The sequence below is a fragment of the Sciurus vulgaris genome, assembly GCF_902686455.1.
Source record: "Sciurus vulgaris genome assembly, chromosome: 1".
Lineage (NCBI taxonomy): Eukaryota > Metazoa > Chordata > Mammalia > Rodentia > Sciuridae > Sciurus > Sciurus vulgaris.
Genome location: NC_136461.1, coordinates 90,345,294 through 90,365,909, shown reverse-complemented (window position 1 = coordinate 90,365,909; position 20,616 = coordinate 90,345,294). Strand labels below are relative to the sequence as shown.

The 20,616-nt window shown below is 33.3% G+C and overlaps 1 protein-coding gene across 1 annotated transcript in view; it reads right to left on the bottom strand.

Annotated features, from left to right (window-relative positions):
• The window catches only part of SLC30A7 (solute carrier family 30 member 7), a 75,280-nt gene extending 54,797 nt beyond the window's left edge, over nucleotides 1-20,483 (bottom strand). Inside the window, 7 exon segments of the mRNA XM_079110829.1 lie at nucleotides 1,995-2,016; nucleotides 2,018-2,122; nucleotides 2,696-2,735; nucleotides 2,737-2,781; nucleotides 6,698-6,811; nucleotides 19,893-19,994; nucleotides 20,207-20,483. Of these exon segments, the coding sequence (XP_078966955.1) occupies nucleotides 1,995-2,016; nucleotides 2,018-2,122; nucleotides 2,696-2,735; nucleotides 2,737-2,781; nucleotides 6,698-6,811; nucleotides 19,893-19,994; nucleotides 20,207-20,286 (508 nt within the window). The 5' untranslated portion in view covers nucleotides 20,287-20,483.
• Nucleotides 20,484-20,616: the final 133 nt, after the last annotated feature.

Below are 20,616 nucleotides of genomic sequence, written 5' to 3'. Positions count from 1 at the left end.
AGAGTAGAAGAAGGAGTCTGAGAGGGAGAGAGGAAGGATGGGAAAACAGAGAAAAATAAAGAATTAAAAAAAATCCTGCTATGTGCATATACTACAGGGAATTTCGCCTTTATGTATAAGTAGAAAAAAAATCTAAAATAAATAAATAGATGAGTGAAAAGAAGATCAACAGAATAGAGGAAGGGGAATGGGAGGAGGAAAGAGGGTAGGAAAAGGGGGTAAACGTGAAGTGAAATTAAATACCATGCATGTACGAATCTGTGAGATGAACCTGACTACGATGTATAACTACAGTGTTCTAATTCAAAAAAAAAAAAAAAAAAAAGAAAAGAAAAGAAAATTAAGAGTCAATTAATGAATGCTGATTAGAAAAACTATTTACTCATACTAAGGGGAAAAAAGAAAAAAGTTAAGTCCTAACTCACCCATTGTAAAAAATAAATTATCATATAAAGGAGTAAAATGAGTAGAAAAACCCCATCAAACCAAATGAAAAGCATTAAAACATAAAGGATTATGTTTATGTCCCTAGAATAGAAATACTCCTTAAGCACAGAATAAAATAGACAAGAAAAATATAAGACAAAAATTAGATTATATTCAAATTAAAGTCCCTATGTAAAAGTTTAAAGACAGACCACAGACTAGAAAAAGACATTTTGTAACACATAAAACAAAGGATTAAAGTGATAAAAATACTTATAATTCTAAAAGAAGAAACATCTGAAAGACAAAATTATACTGGAAAGATACATAACTTCACTACTAATCAGAAAAAACACTAAATAAAATTAGAAACTATTTAGTCAAACACTAGTAAAACTGTCTTAAACCACAATATTAAATGTTGATGTGGGTGGGATAAATTAGTACTTGCATTTATTCTTGGAAGTATATGTGAATGAAGTCATTTTGGAAGGCAAATTGCAATGTCTATTGAAACTATGAATGTATAGATCCTAAGTTCCTGCAATTCTTATATTCTAGCACAGCATATTCAAAGAACTTTCCATAACAATGGAAATGCTCTACATCTGCACTGTATAAATATGGTAGCTTCATGTGGCTGAAGACTGTATAATATGGTAGCTTCATGTGGCTGAAAAGTATTTGATATATTATTAATGTTACTGAGGAACTGAGTTATTTCAGGAGTGGGTAACCAGGGATTGTACTTAGGTGTACTTGATCACTGAGCCACATTCCCAGCCCTATTTTGTATTTTATTTAGAGACAATCGTCTCCCCGAGTTGCTTAGTGCCTCACTTTTGGTAAGGCTGGTTTTGAACTTGTGATCCTCCTGCCTCAGTCTCTCAAACTACTGAGATTACAGGTGTGTGCCACCACATCCAGTGAATTTTTAACTTTAATTTTAATTAAGTAAAATTCAAATTTAAAAAGCTCCATGTGAGTAACAGGTACTTGCATGTGTTCACAAGGACATGCTGATTATGCAGAGATTGGAGAAAAATTGTAACAACTTGAGGTCATACACAGAACACTAAATCATGATGACCCAAACCATGGAGTTTTATGTGGTTTGAACAAGAACAGGTAGGTTGATATATACCAAATAGAAGGATAGCAAAAACATGATATACTACATCAATATCTCTCTCTCTCTCTCTCTCTCTCTCTCTCTCTCTCTCTCTCTCTCTCTCCTTCACACATACACACACACTAGATTTGTTTTGTTGTTTTCTGTTATCTGTTTTAGATGAATGATGTCACACAAAAGAAATGAATTATAGAAGTCTGAAGGGATCCACACAAAACTGATAACAACGTTCATGGCTCTGAGAAGGCACTTGGATGGAGGGGCATGGAGAAGTACAAAGGATGGTTCAGGAAGAGATCAATAAAAGTCTTTGGACAGATTACTTTCGTTATTAAAAAGTAGTATGCACTTTAATTTTTTAATTCTCAGATTTCTCAAGTAAATATGACAGAAATATAGTAGAAAATGAAGAAATAAAGGGTTCTAACCATCATACCAGAGCCATGAGAATGTCCATGGACCTCCATGCTTGAAAACAAATATTCCTATTAGGTTTACCACGAACCCAAGAACTGAAACAAGTAGCAGTCTCTCGTGGTGTACATCTGGAGGGGCTAATGCTCTCTAGAAAACACATAAACAAACAAATAGGATTGATACAATTTCTCACCGATAAACTGGTAAAAACATAAAGTCATATTAACATTTTTTAGTCACTTTTGAAATTAAAAGCATTCAAAAACATAATTTCAGAAAAAGTAACCACTGCTATTTTTAAATAAATGTAAGTATAAATATTTGGCCTCAAATCTGTTCCTTTTTGGTATTATAAAATAATACCCTTCATAAGTGTGCTAATTGTTACATAACAAATATTAAAGTTTCACTAGTAAAACTCAGAGGTTCTATTTTCTTTAAAAACACTTCCCAGCTGACCTTACTACCCAGATTGTACCTTTACTTTTCAGGGTCATCATTTTACTCATAGCTTGTAAAGCACAACTGCTTGGTATTCATTTCAAGAAGTTTCATATACATTTAATATTTTTCAACTATTTTGTAAGTTCTTCCTGTATACAAATATTTTATCTCATGCAAGACTATGCTCAATAAAAATCAAAAAACAGCTCTACTATATGCTATGAACATTTTCACACAGAAATGCTATTTACTGATTCTAGACATTCTCTACTATACCTCAACTCCTTCTGAGAAAATAAAAAAGCAGTGAAGATCAAAATAGGCCATTGACAAAGCCAGCCAGAACTTCCGCTCTAACATACCTAAAAAGAAGCAAATAACTACATTAAGTTATTTCTTAAAAATTAAGACATAAATTTATATTTCAGAGATTCCAAACCATATTACATGGTTATAATGCCAGCAAAGTCCTAGTATTTATAGTATAGTACACTTTACATATATTGTAGAAATGAGAAAATTAATAATTATGAATTATGTTTAATAGGAGAATGCCACAAAACTCATGGATTTGTACAAGCCATTCCAAAGACCTTCTTTAGTAGGTTTAGAAACATCTTTCACAGAAATGTAAATCTCAAGTTGCCAGTGGTGAAAGAACAAGATCAGACAAGTGGGCAAAGATGGAAGGATCCAAAGAAAAATAGGAGAAGAAAAGGTCTTGGAAAAGGGAGTTTTAGTACTCATTTATTCCTTTCTGAAGAACTTATACCTTCCGCTCAGTATCTTTCAGCTTTCAAATCTACAGAAAGTGGAGCTTTGACCTCAAGTAAAATAAAATTATCCTTGAATTATCCCAGAGACAACTTGAGATTTTTATTTCCATCACTCTTTTTCTAAGATTAATAAATTTAGCTTAAACTTTCAATTACCTATTTTTAGAATCAATTCTAGCTTCATATAATTCTAATTAAACTATTTTTAAAATACCTGTCTTTTTCTCCATGGACTTCTGAAGCTTTCTGCTTCCTACCTGTGTGAAGCATTGGGGAAAGATTTTATTTTTCCAGTTTTCTGGCTTTGTTAAAGTCACAGAAACAACTTTAACTTAGCATTTTTAATGTTCAGACTTTATTGAAAGTATGCTGACACCAGTTAATCACTTTGGTCCTTTAACAGTATATGGGAGCATCACAACTACTGCTTTTCCTGTTTTTTTTTATGTCAATTTCTAAATAATAAAATTTTACTATAAAAATATTTTAAAGTTAAAAAAAAACAAACTCTTTAAATATATGTTATCCAGTTAGGCTGGAGTTTGTTCTGTTAAGAATATTCTAGGGGCTGGGGCTGTAGCTCAGTGGTAGAGCATTTGCCTCCACATGCAAGGCACTGGGTTCTATCCTCAGCACCACATAAAAATAAAATAAAGATATTGTGTCCACCTACAACCAAAAAATATTTTAAAAAAAGAATATTCCAACATAGCATGTCTTTCTATACTCAGAAATAATGCATATTTCTATCTCCTAACACACACAAGTAAAATAAATTAATATACTATTTGTCAAAGTGTATTTTTTTCTGGAGAAATGTTCATTAAACTCAAATAATTTGCTGTCTTAGGTATAGATAATAAATCAGTAGGATGATTGTCCAAAAAAGTAAAAAGCATTCTTTCGATCTACCCTTTTAGTCCCATAGCTAATGCTTAATTGAAAGTCTTTTGTCCTTGAGAGCCACTATATTTCAATATCCAAGGCAAGAACATTGTTCAGGTATCTTTATGTTCCTAATTTCCAACTTAAAAGTCGTGCTCCAAAAATGCTGATAATTATATCAAGTGATGTAATTAGTTTTACTATATTCACTATACTTGCAGGTTTAAAATTAGGCACACTTGCCCTTACAAATGACTATGTTCATTTGAACAGAGAAGTTCTTGGAATTAGAACATATAATCCATGAAAGTGCTACTTCCTAATTAAGTATGCCTGGTGTTTGAATGCTTTATTTAGGTGAGAAGGAAAAGATGTAAGTATATGAATTTAAGCTTGTATATATGCATCTATTTACCCACTGAATATATATTACTTTCATGCTTTCTTTGCTATTTTAAAAAGAAGAGTGTGACAAGACATAAGGATGACTTTCCATAAAGATAAAGTGAAAAGTCTTGGCTTGCTTTTAGATTGACCTACTGTTTTTTCTATTATAGTCAGTCTGCTATTATGATCACCTTGAACTGGGAACTCTAAGGGGATTCACCCCTGGGGTTAGCCATCCTGGGTTAAGCCTATTCAGTGCCATTTTTATGTACTGACACTAGTAGTTTACTATTGCTACTACTTACTACTATAGCAATTATTCATAGATTCTATAGCAATTATTCAGTTTCAAAAATCACACCAGCTTTTATTTCTTAATCTACAAAAAGAACAAAGAAACAAATTAATACACACAATGAAGAAAACAAAATAAGGAACTAAAATATGGGAAGAATATTATTCTTTTATATCAACAAGCTAAAGTTAAACAGTAAAATAGCTATGGTACTAATGGAATTCAAATCTGTTTCTAAAATTTATTCTACAGAATGAGATAGTGCATTCTAAATGGGAAACAAAAGATAAGCATTAAGAAATGAGAAGATTTTGTAATAGTCATCTATTATTTATCCAGAAAGATTGCTAAATACGATATTCTAGATTCCTGATATATAATATATACAAATTATTAATTTCCCAACAAGAATTAAAACTTCAGATTTAATCTTCCTTTAATGATCAAAAATATACTTATGAATCTTAGTAGCTATAGTTCAAGATTATTTGATTATTAACAACACGGTGCCATAGAAAATGTTCTTGTCTGAACTTTCAAGCCTGTTTGAATTTCTACGTACATAGAATCTCTTGCTCTTTACTATAAAAATAGTATAATTAGTATTTCTGTCTCACTTTTAATTTTACAATTAACCATGTTCCTTTTGTTATAATTAAAATCAGCAAATTCTACCACAGAATTTTTTCTTTAAGCACTTGTCACAATGTAGGCCATTTACAGTATTTTTATAAAACTCTTTCCCCATCAGACCACAAGGTGCTTCAAGGCAGGAGCCATGTTTTATTCATTTTTACTTCAATAGAAGTAACGAAGTATTCGACATCTAGTGGACCCTCAATAAATATCTAAAGAGAACAGAAGCATGTGAAACAATGAGTGTGTTGCCTGCTACAAACAAAAACTAAAGCTGGAGGGAAAAAGGAAACAGTGAAGAAAGAAGAGTAAAAGAACAAGGGCATAAGAGAATGCATATAAGAGATTGGGTGCGAGCAGGAGAGAGATGTATGAGAGCTCAGGGAAGAACTGCGGAAAGAAAGACTGGAAATATAAGATTAAAAAAATAAACTGAGCAGAAGAGGTTAAGAAGGGAAGCAGAGAGTTAGAAACAGCCTGAGAGATAGAATGGTAAAAGGGAGAGGAAAAGAGCAAGGGAAAAGAAAAGAGAGAGAAAAGGTATGAAAGAGGGAAGAGAGAGAGAAAGAGAAAGATCAGGAGTGCAGGGCTGGACAGAGAGAGAGAGAGGGAGGGAGAGAGAGAGAGAGAGAGAGAGAGAGAGAGAGAGAGAGAGAGAGAGAGAGAGAGAGAAACAGAGGGAAAAAGGGAAGTGGATTGAAAGAGTATGAGGATAGGAAAAGAAGAATGAGAGAAAAGAAGAAAGACTGATGAAAGAAAAGAAAAAAGTTTCAGTGCATGAAAATGGTCATGTTTCTTCTTTTTTTATTGAAGGAATACTTTGCCATTTATTTAAAATCATTTCAAAATGTGGTTTTTATATTACACAGCAAAGTATTCCTTCAATAAGAAAAAGAAGAAAAGAAACATGACCATTTTAATACACAGAAATTTTTTCTCTTTCTCTTCTTAAAAAAACATTGGTTATGAGAAATTCTTCTATCTAGAACAATCTCACCTTAAAGTTTTTGGTAAAATCAAGTGCCTACTCACCAGTAAAAGAATTTAGATGCAAATAAAATTACATATTGTAGGTTCCAATTACATACTGTTTGAAAACAGGCAAAACTAATTCATGAAGAAAATGAGTACCTTTAGAGAGATGAATGGGAAGGAACTAGAGGAGGTGTGGGAGGGAGATTTCAAGGGTTCAAGTTACACAAGCATGTTCAATTTATAAAAATGCATTGACCTTAAGATTTGTGTGTTTTGTGTGTGTGTTTATCTTATGCTTCAAGAAAAAGATTTCTTAAGTCTTACCCATAGGAGAAAGCATCATTATCTCTCCATTTTGAAATAACAGAAGCTGCCAATCCAGCCAAAATGGCAGTGCTATCGAAAAACATGTGAAAAGAGTCGGAGATCAAACCTAAGCTGAAAAACAAACATATTGGCATATTATAATAAAAATCAAGTAGTAGGCATCCTTCTCTAAAAGTCTAAGGTTCAGCTTCTGTTCATCAGGAATTACCTTCTAAAGAGACAACATTTAAATATAATATATAGGAAGACATGAAGGATAACTTTTAAACACATAAAATACAAAATTTCTTATTCCCCGCACAAGGAAAAGTTGAGCTGCTGCTGGGAAGAGTTGAAACAAAAGCCATCAACTGATGGACAAGAGGTAGTAATCTGCCCCCCTGTCATTAGCAAAGGTCAGCTGTTACTAAGAGGAGGGGAGGAAAAACAGCCATTTGCTATTGAAAAAGAAGCTGAAATTGGCTTGGGGCCAGAATGTTAAACTAATGCAAAGCAAAAACCTGCTATTATTAGGTGTCCTGCACCTCACTCTTGATACCAGGATGTTGGGGTGGGAGGGAGGGACAGGCAGGAGATGTAGGAACATTAAGAAACCCATCCTAAGACACTTGCTGTATCTCACCATGTGATGCCCTCTGTCATGTTATGATGGAGCAAGAAGATCCTTTCACCAGATGCTAGCACCTTGATATTGGACTTCCCAACCTCCAGAACCATGATCTAAATAAACCTCTATTTTTTTTTTTTTTAATAAACCTCCATTTTTTATTGGGGAAAAAATAAAAAATAAAAATAAAAATAATTTAAAAAAAGCTACCCACCCTGATACTGAGGTTATACAAGGACTAAGTCTAAGACTACAAAGCGAGAACCTGGTATCACACCCTCTGTCCTTGAATAAGGTACAAGGGAACAGCAATCTACCACTGACAGTGCCAAGATTCCCTCATGGTGTAGGTGTGCAAGACTTACTGAAGACTAAAAGTGGAGCAAGAATCCTAAAAATCCCTCCAGTAATCCAAACCCCATACTAAGCACAAGGTAATAAGCACCACTGGAAAAGTTAAAGTCTGTGGCTTGCTGAAACTAACTAATGACAACAAAACCCAAAACCCAACTTAAATCCAGTTCAGCCACTGACCAGTCAGGTTTCAAAACCACTATCCACATTAACGGTCAGACAGGAAATTAGTGGGTGTCCATTTCTGGGCACAGTCAATATTAATCTCATTCTCAACTATTTAAATGCAGTATCCAGCACTCAATAAATATTTATAAGACATATTGACAAGAACAAGAAGTAGGGGGACAGCCAATTGTCAAGAACTAAAGTAGTAGTCAGCAGAATCAGAACCAAAAGTGGCCCAGATGTTGGAACTATCAGAGAAAAGCTTTAAAACAAATGATCAATATGTTGAAATATATGGTATAAAGCTAGAGAAAATTCAAAACAAATGGGGAATTTCTACAGAAAAACTACATATAATAAAATCAAATGAAAAGTGATTTTTTAAATTATAATATCAAAGCTAAAGGAAAATATACATGGGATTCTGAATAGAATGGTCACAGAATCAGATCAAAAGAAAGTATACAAAGTAAAACAGAGGAAGAGGAAATTGAGTAGAAACAAAAATCAGAACAGATCAAAACATGTTCAAGGGTATCAAACAAAAAAATAAGGATTTGGAATCTCAGAAGTAGAAAAGAAAGAATATTTAGAGGAAAAATATCTGAGAATCTTCTAAAATTCATGCAAGAAGGCAAATCACTGATGCAAAAAGCTTAATGAATTCCACGCAGGGAAAAAATCCAGACACCTGGAGCTTCTTACCACCAAAGAGAAACAGAAAAGTCTTAGAAAATCAGAAAGTGGAGGTCAGGGAGAAAAATTAGATAAAAAGAAGCAAAGATAAAATTTATAGCATTTTTTTTTAAACAAACCATTCAAGCCAGAATACAACACAGCAAAAGCTTTAAAGAAGTGAAAAAGAAAAAAAATCAACAATCTAAAATGTTATATAAGATACTGTTTTCAGATAACTAACTAAAACTGAACGAATTCACTGCCAACAGACCTGAGTTAAATCCAATAATAAAGTTACTTGGGTATGAATAATTTCACATGAAAACACATAAAAAGAGTAGTAGTGAAATTATAAATATGTGAATAAATATAAAATATAATTTTTACCTCTAATATCTTGTAAAGATAATTGAGAAGAGAAAAATAGGAAAAAATCAGTAAAGCTGAAAGTTGTTCTTTGAAAAAACAAAATTGGCAACCTTTAGACTGATCAAGAAAAGACTCAAATTACATAAAATCAGGAGTAGAAGAGGGCCATTACTACTGACTTTAAAGAAATAAAAAGGACTATAAGGAAATATTATGAACTATATACAACAAATTAGATAAAATAGACAAAATAGACAATACCTAAAATCGATCAATAACTAAATACATACCTAAATACCTAAAAACAAAACTGATGAAAAATAATAATCTGAACTGATGAAAAATAATAATCTGAACAGACTTATGACAAGAAAAAAGATTGAATTATTAATATTCAAACTTCCAACCAAAAAAAAAATACTTCTTCTTTCATTAGCAAATTCTATCAAACATATAAAAAACAATTAAACCACTCTTTTATAAATTCTTCCAAAAAACAGATAAGGGACTATAACACAGAAATAAGAATAATATTACCCTAATACCAAAATAATATCACAAGGAACTACATATATATATTCATACAAAAACCTCCAATGAAACACCAGCAAATCAAATGCATCAGTATATAAAAATAGTATATACATGACCAAGTGGGATTTAATTCAACAATTCAAATGAAAATCAATTGATATAATACACCACATTGGGAGAATAAAGGATAAAACCTACACAATCATTTTAATATATAATGAAAAGCATTTGACATAATCCAACACCCCTCACGATAAAAAATATATATACTCAACAAACTTGGAATAGATGAAACTTCTTCAACCTAATATGTGACATCTAAAAAAACCCACTGTTTTGTGAAATACTGTTTTCCCAGAAGATCAAGAACAAGACCATAATGTCCCTTTTATTTTCTTTACTGAAGAGTCTAATCAGGGCAATTAGGCAGGAACTGAAATAAAAGGTATCCAGATTGGAAGAATGAAAATTATCTGTTTCCAGATGGAATGATCTGCTTCACAGAAAATCTTAAGGAATATACTGAACTATTAAAACTAATTAATGAGTTTAGTAAGGTTACAGGATACACACTCAACATTCCAAAATGAACTATATTTCTATATAGCAGGAAAGAATAAAAATGAAATCTGGGGGGAAAAAGTCCCATTTACAACATCATCAAAAAGAAAAATTAAAACTTTCAGAAAAAAATTTAACAAAAAAGTGTAAGACTTATACTCTGAAAACTACAAATTTTATTGAAGAAATTAAAGATATTAAAGATAACCTAAGTAAATGGAAAGACTTGCAGGTTTATAGATCAGAAGATTCTTTTTTTTTTTTTGAGTGCTTGGGATTGAACTCAAAGCCTTGTCTCAGGCTAAGCATGTGCTCTAACACTGAGTTATACACCAACCCCAGAAGACATTTTTTTAAGATGGCAATGTTTCCCTAAATGATATATAGATTCAACTTATCTCTACCAAAATTCCAACTAACTTCTTTGAAGAAACTGACAAACTAATATTAAAATCCATATTGAAAAACAATGGATGTACAATAGCCAATACAATACTGAAAAAGAAGAGCCAAGTTGGAGAACTCACAATTCCCAATTTCAAAACCTGTATCGTTACATGAATATTAAAAAAAAAAAAAAAAAAATGTGCTGGCAAACAAGTAAACAACTAGATCAATGAAATAAAATTTAGTGTGCAGAAATAAACACTGGCATACATGGTAATTGATTTTTAATAAGGATGCCTAAGCAATTCAATGGTGGAAAGAATAGTTTTTAATAAATATTGTTTTAACAAAACAGTGCTGATAGAACTGAATATCTACATGCAAAAAATGATTCTGGATCCTTATATCATAAACAAAAATTAACTCAAAATGGATCAAAGACCTAAACATGAGAACTAAAACTATAAAAATCTTAGAAGAAAACATAGGTGTAAAAATTCACAATACTGAATTAGGTGATGATTTCTTACATCTAACACCAAAAACATTAGAAACAACAATGACAAAAGGATAAAACAGACTACACATAATCAAAATTTTAAAAACTGTATGCTTCAAAGGGTACAAAATGAAAAGACAATGCACAAAATGGGAGAAAATATTTGCCAATCCTACATCTGACAAGGGGCTTCTAATCAGAATATATGAAGAACTCTAAAAACTAAACAAAAGATAAACAACCCAATACCAAAAATGGAGTAAAGATCTGAACGTTTCTTTAAAAAAAAACACGAAACATTTTTTTTTAATGATTATTCTTTCCTTGTGTACATGTTTGTGAGCTGGAGATTAAACCCAGGGTCTCGTGCATGCTAGGCAAGGGTTCTACCACTGAGCAAATAACCCTAAATAATAGATATTTCTTAAAGATGACATACAAATGGCCAATAAACACATGAAAAGATACTTAACATTAACAGGAAAATGCAAATCAGCACCATAGTGAAAAATAATTTCACACCCACTAAAATGGCTATAATTAAAAAAGCAAATTAATAACAAGTTTTGGCAAAGATATAAACTAGAACCTTCCATTCACTGTGGGAATATTACTTGACAATAAAAGTAAATGAAATACTAATACTTGTATAAGATGGATAAAACTTGAACATATAATGTAAAGTGAAAGAAACTATTCTGAAAGAATCATATACTGTATGATTCCTTTTATATGGAATTTCCAGAATAGGCATATCCATAGAGACAGAAAGTAGAGTGGTTGCCTAGAACTGAGGGAGGTCAGGGAATGAGGAATCTGAAGAGGTAGACAGCTAGGGATAAAAAATTTCCTTCTGGGAAAATAAAAAGTTCTAAAATTGATTGTTAAGAGGGTTTTACAACTGTGTTAAATATACGAAAGCCACTGAATTATATACTTTAAACAGGAAAGTTGTATGGCATATGAATTATATCTCAATAAAGTTTTATTATTTATTTATTTTAAAGATAATTGACTGCCTAAAGCACAGATTCCCAAGCTATGGCCTATAGGCAAAATCCAGGCCTCTATCAGTTTTTATCAGTCTTATTGGAATACAGTTATGGTCATTAGTTCATATATTATCTACAGCTGTTTCTGTGCTACAACAGCAGAGTGGAGCAGATTCAACAGAGACTGAATTGCCCTTAAAGTCTAAATTATTTACTATCTTCTATTTACATAAAAAGTGTGCTAATCTCTAATATAAAGCATAAATAGAAATGCCATTGTTATGAGGTTTATAACATGCAAGAGTGAAATGTATGACAATAATAGCATACAAGGTTGAAGAATAAAATTAAAGTGCATTATTGTAATATTCTTACAAGATACGTGAAGTAACATTATTCAGGATAATTTAAAGACCCATATTATCCACACTAAAACAACTACTCAAAAGAAGCAGGGGCAGGAAATCCTGTACTACTACAAAGAAGATATTCAACTACCACTGAGGAAAGAGTAGGAAACCTGTTACTATCTAGGATCATACACATAACATGTGACACATTTTGTCTATCATGGGAGAAAGGGTAAAAACGTTGACAAAAGTATCCTAATTAGTATAATTTATACTCCAAGTGTGTATAAAATGTCAAAATACACACTACTGTCATGTATATCTAAAAAGAACAAATAAAAAACAAAAAAAGTATACCCCTGAGGTCCAGAAATACAGAATCTGCATAAGTCTAAGGCTGGGTCAAGTTAACAAATACCCCTCTGCTCCCACCACAAACCTAGCATAGAATAACAAGCAATAGTAGTGTATAGCTTGGGAAGGGGCAAGATCATGAACAGAAAGCTTCTGTGCCTCCTTCTACATTTCTTTAAACAATACAGTTATTGGAAACTTATACAACTGGAAACTGAGGTCAAAACATATTATTTGCCTGTAAGAAAAAAATAATAATTTATAAGTCTTTTCCAAATCATTACAAAATATTTTGGAACATGTCTTGGAATTTTTATCATGAACCTCAGATGTATGACTGTAGATATGGATGATTCAAAAGCTTAAATGCATATAGTTCTTTAACCATCTCATCTGATATCAAAGCAGAATGAAAATGAGTGAATAGATGAAAAATTTTAAACCCGAGGACAAGGTAAGGAGCTTATTATTCAGGCAATTCTCTCAGATTTAATATTTTAAGGTTTTTTCTTGGATGACTATATCATCAAAAAATTATACTTAGACAACAGTAGCTATTACACTGAAAGTAATGATTATATTTTGAAGTATGAAAGACCCATTAGAAGAATTTCTCTCTACTTTAACAAAACCACTGATAATACATTGTCTGATTCTGTTTTCTATACCCTGATAAAAAAATAATGTGAAAAAACACTTAAAATAATTTTTCTATTCTGAAAATACAGTGTAGTTGTGTTGATATTATGGAATTTTATAACTAAATTTAGAAAGTTAACTTCAGTAACTACATTAGTCTACACATTTAATAGGTTTACTTTTTTCTTCCTATATATGTTTTTATTTCTTAAAGTATAAGTTTTATTCTATATACGATTCTGGGGGGAAGGGGGGATATTGAGTATTGCACCCCCGGGGGCAGGGGAGCACTTTGCCACTGAGCTTCATCCCCAGCCCTTTTTTATTTTTGAGACAGGGTCTTGCTGAGTTACTTAGGCCTTCCCTAAATTGCTGAAGCTGGCCTCTCTAGTCACTAGGGATTATAGGCACCCAGTCTCTATATATGATTTTTACTTTAGGCAATCATGAGTCATTCTTAGAGGCAGAATATTCTTTCTAAATAAACATTTAAAAATTTACTGACTTTTTGTTCTACGCATAGATTTACATCAATAAGTCAGTAAGAACAACACGATGTCATAGACTAAATTGTATCTCCCTCATTCACAAAATTTGTTAAATCCCTAATTCACAGTACCTCAGAAAGTGACAGTATTTAGAAGTAGGTTCATTGTAGATACAATTCAGAGTAGTCATAAAGTGGGTCCTAATCCAACATGACTGGTGTTCTTATGAAAGAGAATTTGGCGGGAAAGAGACACACACAGAAGACCACTATGTGACAATAAGGCAGATAACAGGTGATGTTTCTACAAGCCAAGGAATATCAAAGACTATCAGCGAACCAACTTAATTAAGCCAGGAGAGGGTTGTGGAACAGATTCTTCCTCAGATTTTCAGAAGGAAACAATCCTGCTGACTCCTATATCTCTGATTTCTTGCCTCCAAAACTATGAGACAATCAATTTCTGTTGTTTAAGTCACCTAATTTAATACCATCTAATTTGTGGTATTTTGTTACAGTAGCCCTAGCAATTTTTTTCAACAAATTTATTTTATATACATCAAATGGATACAAAATATTATCTTAAAGGGAAAACATAAAAGGTAAATCCCTTTTGAATACTACAAAAATCAAGTTCCCTTTTAAAGAGGTGTAGGTATAGCGTAGCATTTTTAATATTTATTAAATGAAATCTTATCTAAATTCTAACTAAACTTAATTTTCATTAAAATATCATTTTACATTTAGTACTTTATAAAATGTGACACTACCTGAAAAACTACTTTGTCTTTTTGAGATGAAAGAACATCATGTTCTCTTAAAGCAGTGTGACGTGAGATATTTTTCCTTAAAACTGATACCATGATTTGAAAATTACTTAGTTAAAAATACATAGATCCATATGAAAAATCATCTATTTCTGATTCTCAGTTCACCTCTCATATATAAAAAAGTCTGCTCTGAGGAATGTCAATTTTACTGATTATTTTCAGTATCAGCAAATGTTCCTGATGATGAATTATCATTTGAACTACATGGCATGTTTCTTTCTTTCTCTGTACCAGGGATTGAACCCAGGGACACTTAATCACTGAGTCACACCCCCAGCCCTTTTCTTTAACTTTTTTATTTTGAGACAAGTTTCAATAAATTGGATAGGGCCTCACTAAATTGCTGAAGCTGGCCTCCAACTTGCAATCCTCCTGAGTCACTGGGATTACAGCATGAGCGATTGAGCCCAATAACATGTTTCTTTTAAAAGTAAAGATGGCATAGAGACTATCTAAGATTATATGATTTCTACACCAAATGAAACTTCAAAAAAATCACAATAAAGAAAAATTGTCTACCAACATCAGTATATTTTTTCGGGCTCCTCTTTAAGAACCATTTTCTTCAAAATGTATTTTGAAACTTTTTAAGTGACTATTTTCTAAAGACACTTAAGAGAAATATCTTAGGGTGTTAAGGAAAAATCTAAAACACTGGAGCAAAAGTAGAAAAAACATGAACTAAATGTACAACAAAAGACACTTGAAAAGGTTATGATTTAAGGTCTGCTGGAGGCAAAACAAAGAAAAAGAAAAAACTGTAAATTATAAGAGATTTAAGATCTTGACATATCAACTAAACTAACACTATGTGTAGATCTTGTTTGGATTTCTAATCTTGAAAGCCAAATGTAAAAATAATTTATAAGACGATGGGAGACATGTGATACTAACTGGGCATGTGATATTAGTGAACCATTAATTTTTATGGATGATAATGACTTTTGAGTTATGTTAAAGAGAGGTGGGCTTCCTATGTTTTAGAGAATCAGCCTGAAGTAATTATGGAAAAAGTTACATCTCATTCTGCTTAAACCAATCCAATGGTGGGATAAGGATAACAAATGAAATAAAAAGGTCATGGGTTGATACAATGTTAAAGCTGGTTGATGGATACATCATGTCCATTAAACTCTCTACTCTCATAAATGTTTAAAATCTTACATGACAAAAGGTTTTTAAAAGGTTGGTAGGTTACTAAGAATATATACGTATCGATTGCTAAACATCAATTAAAAATTGAAGGTAAGGGATCACCATAATTTACAAACCCCCTACCAGCTGGTTTCCATAAGGTAGAAAAAGGGGATAAAGCATTAACTATCAATTTATTACAAGTAGGAAATTCTCAGAATTCTGACATTAATAAAGTTAATAAACTAATGACATGAAATGCAATAAATCACAACTTCATTAATACAACTCTTAGTTAAGAATTCTCAGCAAAAATTTAATACTTAGAGATTTTAAAGCGAAAAATAAAACTACAAGTAAGCAAAAGGCATCACCATAGCTAGTAAGTAATGTTGCCTTTGGAGAAATAAAGTTGATAAAAGAGTGAGATAAATAAAATTTTCATTAAAAAAAAATGTGACTAATGGGAACATTCTTCTCTACTAAGGAATTACTTTTATTCTATGACATATTATATAGAAGTAGGACTGAATAAATGCCCAGTATTGTCTTAAACACTTCTTGAACAAATATCTACTTTGTTAATACAAAAACATTAACCTTTAGAGTCACTGGAGTTTCTTCTGTGTCCAAGGCAAAAATGGTTCCAACAGCTTTGGTAACTAATGTAACTGAAATTAAATTTTTAATAGATGGTGAAGTAAAACTAAAACAGAAGAGCATAAGAACAAACTACATTAATACTCTAGAAAAAAAATTATACTGTAGTTAGGGGGGAAAATTTTTTGGACAACATATGCTCTAGGCCCTGCTGCTACTTTGTGAAGGACAAAACTCTAGGCCTGAGAAAGAATCCTTGACTTTCAGACTGTTAACCAGAATAGACCACATTTGCAAGTAGACATGACAATGTGATAAAGTTTTAGTCAAAGTGTTGTTTCAATATCCAGATAAATCTCCTTAAGAGACAATGTGCAATCTTGTGTCACCTTAAGAATGGGAAGTTACACTCCATCTATGAATAAGATGTCGAAATAGACTCTACTGTCATATATTAAAAAGAACAAACAAAAATATTAAACTAATATAAAAAAAGAAGTTCATGGGACTGGAATAAGAGTAAACAGAAAGAACAATTGTTAGGATAGTGTCAACAGGCAGAAGGTAGGGACAGTAGGGATAAGTTCCTGAATGAGTTGAGGTAATTCACTTCTCCCTTCTCATCAGGGAAAAGTCAGTGGAAGTTTTTAAGCAAGAAATGATTTAAGGTATTTTTAGGATTATAATCAGTTTGGTATTGGTAAATATTCAACAATCAACTCACAGAAAAAGAGATACACAGTTCACCATTATATAGGATTTCCACCATTCAAACACAAGAGATGTAAAAGTGATCTCAAGATGATATTAAAATCTAATAAAATAATTAGAGAGAGAGAGAGAGATTGCACATGCCTTTTGCCTGTTTTTCTGTGACACTTTCAAAGACATTCTGCAGCAGAATGGCCAGAACTCTATCAGTTATCTTGAATATAAAGTATTATTTTGTTTAAACAACAATTATTTGGATTTTTTCTGTAATCTGAAAACAAACCCTAATGGTACAAAACCACATTCTTAATATTACTTTAAGATTTAAACAGTTACTCAACAATAAATAAATTAAAGAAAAAAATGCTAGAAGGAAAAGCACCCTACAAAGAAAGTAAAAACACACTTAGTATTCACACATTTTTTTTTCTCCTAACTTCTAAGAATGAAAGAAAGAAGTTTAATGGTTTGGGTTCTTTTTTCTCTAACATAGGTAGTTAGCATGTTTAGTCCAGATTTAAGCACCTACTATGCACCAATGTCAAGGTTCCTGAATACAACAGAAAAAGATTTCTATTTTAATAAAGCTGAAAGGTGAAAGGAAGCAGATATTAAATTCAGTGTGGGAAAAATACACAAAATGCTTAGTTATTCTCCCACTGAAAATACCTTCTCACCATTAAAAATATAAAAGAGCTATAATTAAATTCTTTCTTTAACATGAAGGCTCTAAGTGAGAACCAGAACAATTTAGTATTTGTTGCAACTATTTCAACTATTTCTATAAAGTTTATTTGTGAAAAGAATGTTTTATCTATGTTTTAATCTCCTATGGGAAAAAATTTCTTGACATGTCATGTTCTCAACAACTTAAAACTTACTTTTATAGAATCAAGCTGAACATTGAAATAATTATGACAAAGTGGGTTGTGGTGAGAAATTTACTAAAAGAACTTAAAAGCTAATTGAACCTAGAGGCACAGAAATAATCTAGTCATAAAGAAATTATTGATCAGTCAACCAAAGGAACTAAAAATTTTAGTATCTAAATAAAACATAGGAAGCCAGAGTATGAAAAGACCAGAGTAACTAAATCTGCCCAATATCACTGGAAACAGATCTGTACTTCATAACCACTGACAAGAATTAACATTGGGAATAAGCATTTGTGAATATGAGAGGAAAGTTAACATACATGAGCACAAGATGAATGCCTGAGAAATGATAGAGGTATGACAGATGCCAGAGCTATACTTCAAATCAGAAGGAAACAATGAAAGAATAAGCTGGGAGAGTACTGAAGAACAAGTCACCCAAAGGCAGAAAAGCAAATAACTTAAGAACAGAACAAAAAGTTACCTATCACTGATGTTTTACCTATGTACAGATGTATACTGCCAAATGGTTTGGAAAAATGATGGCTTTTGTACTTTTCTAATTGATCTCTACAGATCAAGAAGAAAACGTAAAAATTAAGGTAAATATATCATGATTAAAGTGTGACTATTAAAACAAGTTAAGATTATATTGCTTTTAACATCTATAGTACACTGAAGGTTATTAACTTATGGCATTTTTAAAAAAATCAATCTGAGGGGATATCTTCTCATACACGCATAATTTCCAGGGGATTCAAAATGGTTATTATTTTTGTACTGAGGATTTAACCCATGGGCACTGAGCTATATCCCAGTACTTTTTATTTTAAGAGAGGGTCTGGTTAAGTTGCTGAAGGTCTCAGTAAATTGCTAATGCTGGCCTCAAAATTGCTGATTGCAATCCTCCTGCCTTAGCCTCCTGAGTTGCCGGGGTTATGGGCATGTGCCACCTGACTGGTTTCAAGTGGTTATTAAATATAACAAGATTTAATTGTGTCAATATGCCTTTTATACTCAAGTTGTGAGGAAAACAACAATCTTTATAATCTGCTGATTACTTAATATTTTTATAAAAGTGAACTGATTATTGAATTGAAAAGCCCAGTTTTTCACATGAAAGTATAGATGTCACAAAATCTGATGACAGAATCTAAGTCGTATTAAACTCAATACAAATAAATATCAAAGACAATTCTCTCTAAAAATGAACCTTAAAGGATAAAGACTTAAGTCTGTTTACTCAGTAGAAATATAAAGCATAAATGGCATAGGTTCTTAATCTGGGATCCAAGATCTATTTCAGTAAACCCAAGAACAACCAAACTTTATGTAAAATTCTGAGTCTTGGCTATCATCAGATTCTTAATGGATATAAATCTAAAGAAGAAGTTAGTAGAAGGGTGATGATCTTATTTAGCAGAACAGTTTCACAAGACCTTAAATTATTTAACAGCAAAAACCTAAGTAATAGCAACTTCATTTCCATAGTTATGCTGAATTTTCCTCTTTCCGAAGAGGAAATATAGTAGGGGGAAAAATGTGACACCAAAAACCATCAACTTCATAGGTTTCCGAAAAACTATGGGATTTTCTTCTCAGTTAAGACCAAAGGGAAATCATGAGACAATTTCAGCATTAAAGAGAAAAGAGAATGGCATACATTTTCCTGGACATCCCAGTATTCCTCTCCGAACCTTAAGAGTGAAATCCAAGTGCCACTCCCCCACAGAGTCAGGGAACAGGTTTCTCCCAATACCAAATGTGCTAAGGCTATGGCGAACAGATTTTGAAACGAAATACTCTCTCCATCTGCCAAAATGAGTAGGGGGCTAGTCGGTCTTGTCTGACCGATTTGGGACAGAAAGGAGGTTGTACATTATAGGCCCTGAATCTTAGGATAGGCGAACCTACCACATTGGTATGGGTACGAAAAAGCAACAGAGAGGGTGGCAAAGGTAAGACCTGAACCTCCGGGTGAGGAGCTACGTGGCATTAAGCAAATAGTGCCTGGTCTTCCTCCACCCCCTGCTTCCGCCCCAATCATTTTCCCCTTTGGTTACCAGTTGCTCCAGATGCCATAGAGTAGTTCCACAAAAGCGAAAGAGAGGTTCAGGCACAGGAAGAAAAACAGGTTCCGGGACGTTTTGTCCGACAGGATAGACCTGGACATGACAAACCGGGAAGAGATTAAGGGGTGCCGGGACCCCGAAGCTGGGGTCCTCCTTTCTAGACCCTCCCAGTCCACCCGTTCTTTTCCCCACCGCGGCAGGCTGAGGGAACGTCCCTAACACTCCCTCCCTGGACCCTGAACCATCTTTAGGTCTCGGCTTTCCTTCTGCTGGACACCCGCTCCCAGCAAAACAGCTCCCCGCACCTAAACCAGCCCGAGATCTTGCCGAACAGATTGAACTTGGCTGGTTTGTATTCATCATCCTTGATGGACAGGGGCAACATCTTCTCTGCCCGGCGGAGGGCCGGGCCTACTCCCCTCGAGAAGTGGCTCCGTGGGGTGATGGCAGTGACAGCGGTGACGCCTCAGACCGGAACCCCCAGCACTTGACGGTGGCCACGCGCGGCTGCGAGACGCTGCGAGACACAGACAGACACAGACACAGACACACACCCGGGAACTCGCTGACTTCCGGCCCGGGCCGCGCAACGCGTCCTGGGACGGGAAAGAGGGTGGGCGGGGCTGTGGCCCGGGCTCCCGGCGGAGGGCGGGGCATAGGAGGGGCGCAGAAAGAAGTGGCAACTACGGCGGGACCTGCAGAGCTGAGCCAGGTG